This window comes from Heloderma suspectum, chromosome 5 (assembly GCF_057233095.1).
Source record: "Heloderma suspectum isolate Gila_16-S chromosome 5, 16-S_ref, whole genome shotgun sequence".
NCBI lineage: Eukaryota > Metazoa > Chordata > Lepidosauria > Squamata > Helodermatidae > Heloderma > Heloderma suspectum.
In genome coordinates, this window is record NC_139462.1 from 28,790,064 (window position 1) to 28,796,063 (window position 6,000).

Sequence of the window (6,000 nt, forward strand, 5' to 3'; positions counted from 1 at the left end):
TCAAAATCCAAAGAATAATGCAACTGTAGTTCTGCACTCCCAAATGCATTTTGAGGTGGTGTTTCTCAAATAGCCCCTTACCATGCCGCATAGCAAACCACTTCAAAAACTCAGCAAACTTTCGAAAGCAGCTTGTGACATGGCATTAAAAATACCAGCTTTCGGCTGTGCTAGTTCGGATACTGGATCACAATCTGAACATACTAGCAGGCAGAACAGTAACGATTGTGCAAAACCTGGAGAGTCACTTGGAGCACATAGATTGGTTTACATCCGTGGCTTACAAGTAGGGATGGTGGAGAATTTCTCCACGAATCTCCGGGAGGCCGAATGCCAACGCATTCGGCCCCCCGAAATTGTTGGGGAAATTCTCCGCCACCCCCACCCCCCCGCCACCCCTCCGGGATGGGACTTACCTCCTGTGAATGTCCCTCTCGGCGGCGGGTCCCGGCAGCGTTTCGGCAGTGGCGGGGGCAGCGGCTGGTCTTCCAACCGGCTACCGCCATTACAAAGTAAAGTAAAAAAAAAAAAAATGTGATAGGCTACGTAGGGATTTACGTAGCCTGTCACGGCTAGATTTTCAAAGTCAGCCGTGATAGGCTACGTATATCGTTACGTAGCCTATCACGGCTGACTTTGAAAATCTAGCCGTGATAGGCTACGTAACGATTTACGTAGCCTATCATTTTTATTTTTATTTTTTTACAATTTACTTTTTTTATTTCGCGGCCGGGGAGACGGGTGTTCCCCCCCGGCCTGAATTTCGGCGGCGAGGGATGGGGCGCCTTCCCCCCGGCCTGAATTTCGGCCGGGAGGGGCAGGGCGCCTCCCCTCCCACCAAGAATTTCGGGAGGAGAAACAGAGCGCCTCCCCCCCACCGCGAAGCAAGCTGTGGGACCAGGTAAGGGACTTTCATCCATCCTTACTTACAAGTATACCAGCCAAGCAACCCTTGCATCCCTTGTTCCATCTTACATTAATGTAGCATCCACGTTAACCCCAAATTACTGAGAGTTTTCCCTGCTAGGAAGTTAGCAAGCTTGCAGAAAAGGATGTTTCTTTATTTCAATTGCTTAGGCTATAAATAGTAAATTGCATGAAATGTTTCTTACATGTGCAACTCTGATACATTCCTTTTATTCTGCAGGAGAAGAAGGGGCCATTCCAGCCGATATAGCAACACTATTAAAAACATCATTAGGTCTCTAATAATATAAAGAAAAGCGTTGTAGATATCTTTTTTTATTTGAGAAAAAATAAAATGTGGTGCTTCAAGAACTTTTTGTTTTTAAATACATTTGTATGGACATTTATAACTTTTTGTAACTTCCTTGTTGTATTGCTCATGGCATAGTTCTTACCCCCACCCCACTACTGGTACTCAGAAGCAAACGTAGAGTTGCCACAAAAATGTAGTGCATAAAATGCCACATAAGCTATCTTACCAAGGCAGTTTTTAAATGGGGACCCTAGTTCTAACAGAACTGCTAATGCTTAAAATTGTTCCATATTTTTGTAATTATTTCTACCTCCAAATATATATATAGAACCTGTCTATTTCACTGGATGTGTTTTTTTTACATGTGCCTTATTTGAAATGCCCATATTTGTTGTCTCTCAACTTGTTTTTATTTGAAGTACTGTAATGTTTTGTATCAAATTGTTCACATAAATAAAAGTTGGTCCTGAACAGATTGTGTTTCGCTAAATGGTTATTTGAAATGCAGAAGGGGATGGCAAAAGTTTAAGCTCTTCAAATTTAACTTGTATTACATATGGTAGCATTGCGGTAAGGCCTTCTTGGTAGTAGCCATGGTTCTTCGGAATTCTTTGTCCAAGTACTGCCTGAGTCCAAGCTTTGATAGTGGTAGATCGCAAGTCTTTTTTTCAGAAAGCTCTGAGAACCATTAATTATTATATTTTTACAGCATATTACTTTAATGTTTTAACCAGTTGTGCATTTGTAATCCCTTTTCAGTTGTCAAATTAGTTTAAGTGTATGGATTATATATTAAATTTATTGACTTTATGAATTTTCTTGTTAAGGCATAATTGTATGGTTTTATGGATCTCCTATGAGAAGAGGCAAGATGATGATAACTGAAGTGCTTAAAATACTAGGTGCTGTACAAAATGTATAAAAAGGGCAGACTATACCTAATGGGCTTGCAATCTAATATAAATGTAATAAAGTGTTAACCTGCCTCCTGTCTTTTCACTGTCCTGGAGTGACGGATCTATTTTCCTTGTCTCTTTCTCCCTCCACATGCCCAGTTCCTTTCAGTTGTTGTTTGTCAGGCTTCTCGTTTATTTTATTTATTTAATGTGTTGGGGGGGGCAGGCCAAGAAGACCTCAGGGCCTGCCCCAGCTGGACTCACCTACCCCTCCCTGCCCCAATAGGGCCATCTACCAACAACTGCCCTGTGGGAAGAAATCCAGGATAGAGAAGAAGGTAGATGAGGGTAACACCAAACACCTGTTCCTGTTCCAGTTGGACTTTCCTTGCCCCCAGGGCAAGGGGGCAATCTTCCACCAATTCCCTATGGGAAGATTTATTTCTTTAACTTATTAATATTGTTGTGATTTTATTATTTTTATTTTACTTGTAAGCTGCCTTGGTAGAATTTGTATCCTGAAAGGTGGCATACAAGTAATTCTTCTAAATAAATAATACATATAAACCGACCTTTAGACCCATTATACTGGGTCCCCAAGGTGGTTTGTACAACATTATAAAAAACCGCCATGAGGATAAGCCAGCATCAACTAAAGAACACAACAGCAACAAATCAACAACAAAAAACCCAAAATCAACAAAGATAACTTAAGTCAAATAATAAGCTTACTGAACTCATCAGTATATCATCAATCAGGGGTCACCAACATTTTGGGACCTGTGGGCACATTTGGGACTTTGAGAAACTTCTGTGGACACCACTAGAAACTGGCTCCCATGGAGGATGTGGCTACTCACATAATGCCTGCTGTGGGGGCCTGGCTAGTCAAAAATGAGCTAAAGAGTGGTGGGGGAGAAAAATGGGCTAGGAAGGGGAGAAACAGTGAGTTAAAGAGGTAGCGGGGAGAGAAATAGCAAGGGTAAAGGCTGGGAGGGAGGGGGAAATAGCAATGCAAAGGGGTAGAAAAAGAGCAAGAAGATTGCCCTAACATTTTCCAAGGTTTTTCCAAAAAACAATTTTAAGGGGTGAGGGAAGGGAGAGCTTTGTGGCCACCATTGGAGGTCTTGATGGGTGCCAAGTTCGGGAGCCCTGCCATATGTCAACCCAAGAATTTGTTTTCAGGACCAGCACTGATCTCGCAGTCCTTTCACCCACAAATCCACTGCTGTTCTTTGCCACGAACTTCCTTTGTTTCAGCAACCAAATCGGAGTGAGGGACCTTTTTGGGTTGCTTTTGTTAAACCATTGGAAGTCAAACTCCTGCCAATCTACTGCAGATCACTCCAAAATCTAGCAATAGTTCCCAATCTATCTTCTACCTGCCACTCCCCTGCCCCCCAACAGATGGAGATGACTTAAGTGATTTTCAGTGTGTTACTGTTTTAAGTTTTTAATTGTTTCTTTTTGCCTTTATAGTTTTATGTCTTTGTTTTTAGATTTCTGGTACAATACCTTGGTGGCTTCATGGCAAAAAGGTTGGTACAGAAATAATAAATGTGTATAGATAGGCTGGTCCTTTTGAAGAACCTTGCTCCCAAACTGTTTAGGAATTTAAGTGTCAAAACTAGCACTTTGAATTTGGTCTGGATCTACTGGAAGCCAGAGGAGTTGTTTCAAAATCAGTAAGTTAATTGTTCCAGGCAGGTTACATCTGTTAATTGGACATCTGCATTCTGGGCCACTTATAGTTCTGGGATATTCTTCAGAGGCAGACTAGATTACTATCTGAATGTCACAAAAACATGAATTGCCACGGCCAGATCTTTTCTCTCCAGGAAAGGGTATAGCTAGCATACCAGCATCAGTTGATAAAAAGCACTCCTGACCACCATCACCACGTCAGCATCCAGGAGCAATGTCTTAGTACTTAATAGGAACCAATCATGCTTTTATACACTGAGATCATACCTTTGAGCAGGAGCCTTCTGCAGAAGACCCTTGCCTGAGACCCTGGAGAACTTTCTGCCGGCAGTGGTGTAGTGGAGCAGGGCTCACAGAGTTGAAGAGCCTGGATTTTTTGATTAGCTGGGAAGATGGCATCACCTGCCAACCCTCTCCAGGTCCCCTGTTCCCTCTGAGCTTACCTGTAATCTTCACAGTAGCTGGGGGGTGGATTTTCCCAGCAACAGTATATTGTTGTGCGCTATTGCTGTTGTAATGCAAAGTATTTTGTGGTAGAGATGAAAACTGCTAGAAGTAGTTTGTAGACCTAGATCAACACAGCTGCCTGAATTTTTGGACTCTTGGGGGGCGTGGCTACGGGGACTGTTGGGATGACTCCCTCCGCTTCGACATTTACCGCTACACCACTGACTGCCAGTCAGAGGAGGCAACGCTTGGATAGATGTCATCTTCCTGGGTCCCTAATAATTAGATGGAGTTGCTCGGTTCTTGCCTTTTAGGTTAACAAGAGGTGCCCAGAGAGAGATTTCTATTTTCTGAACCTCCTTTTCTAGACAGTGGCTAAACAGTACTGGGCTCAGTCAGTGAGGGAAACCAGGCAACAGCTTAGGAGGGATGAATCCTGCTAAAATTTAGTAATTTTTTTAATATCCCTTTGCCTCGATCCACTGTAATATATGCAGCTGTACAGGAGGATCTCTGCATGCTCACCTGCCAAACAGATGGTTGGGAAAATAAATCAGAGGAGATTGCTGATTTCAAAAGATTTGAGAAATACTCCCTAACTAATGTTACAGAACATGATCATCTTCATTCCCCCCAGAAGATGGCAGCATTAGAACTGAAAGAAAAGTATAGGAGAGATCAGGGGGAGAAGGTGCAACTAATTTGCAAAAGGAACGGATGCTCTAATAAAATGGTTATTTAAAAGTGTGGGCTTAAAAAAAAAAAAGAAGAGCCAGCCACCATTTAGTTTAATGCAGCTTAAGCCAATCAACGGAATCCTTGAGAGCCAATGTGGTGAAGCTGCCTGTGACCTCCATTCCATGCAAAGGTCCTCCTCTGTGTTCCCTTCCTGTCTGAGGTGTAGCATGCAGGCATTTATTGATTAGATTTATATCTCGTGTTTGGATGGGGTCCTCAAAGTGGCTTACAATATTTATAAAATAAACAGATGCAGCAAGAACCACATGCCCCCAAAACCCAAACGGAGCAACATAGCCCGCTGTACTTGAGCAAAATCCAGCCTCTGGTGTTCCTTCCCACAGCACAGTTGGTATCAGTTGGCCCTATTGCGGGAGGAAGCGGTTCAACTAGAGCAGGCCCTGATATTTTCATCGCCTGCTACTGTCTCCTCACTCCATCTTCCTCCTTTGTGAGAGAGGGAGAGGGTCTTCCCTCTTGTGGCGCTTCCATTCTCAAATAGCTTGCCAAGAGCAACACTTCTGGTCCCTTTGCCGCCTGCCTTGCACAGGGCAATGAAGAATGTTTTTATTCCAGAGTGCTTTTAAGCAACTTTTGCCTCTGTAGAGGCATATTTTAACTGTTGCAGTTTATTAGTTTTACTCTTCTATGGTTTATACAGTCAGGGCCAGAAATACTGGAACAAGGATAACTGTTTTGGCAGTTAGTCTCTGTACACCATCACATTGAATTTGAAACACACCCCAATGGGAGCGAAGTCAGGACTTTCAGCTGTAATGCAAGGGGTGTGACAAAAGTGGGGCACGAACCATTCAGGAAGGACAGCCAGTGGCATACATACACACCCATCGTTGGTGGCTCATAAGTAATGGAACAAACCAACATCATTTCAAATTTAAGGACCGCCTTTAATACCTGGATGAAAATCCTTTGCAGTCAATGACTGCCTGAAGTCTGGAACACATGGACATGACCCAATGCTGAGTTTCCTCCCTC

At 43.1% G+C, this 6,000-nt stretch overlaps 1 protein-coding gene across 3 annotated transcripts in view; it reads left to right on the forward strand.

Moving 5' to 3' along the window:
• Positions 1–3,022, forward strand: part of SMARCAD1 (SNF2 related chromatin remodeling ATPase with DExD box 1) — a 64,865-nt gene extending 61,843 nt beyond the window's left edge. For all 3 annotated transcript variants that reach the window (XM_084855635.1, XM_084855636.1, XM_084855637.1), the window contains one exon: positions 1,148–3,022. In XM_084855635.1, coding sequence (XP_084711761.1) covers positions 1,148–1,209 — 62 coding nt within the window. In that variant the 3' untranslated portion in view covers positions 1,210–3,022. The remainder of the gene's footprint in view (positions 1–1,147) is intronic.
• Positions 3,023–6,000: the final 2,978 nt, after the last annotated feature.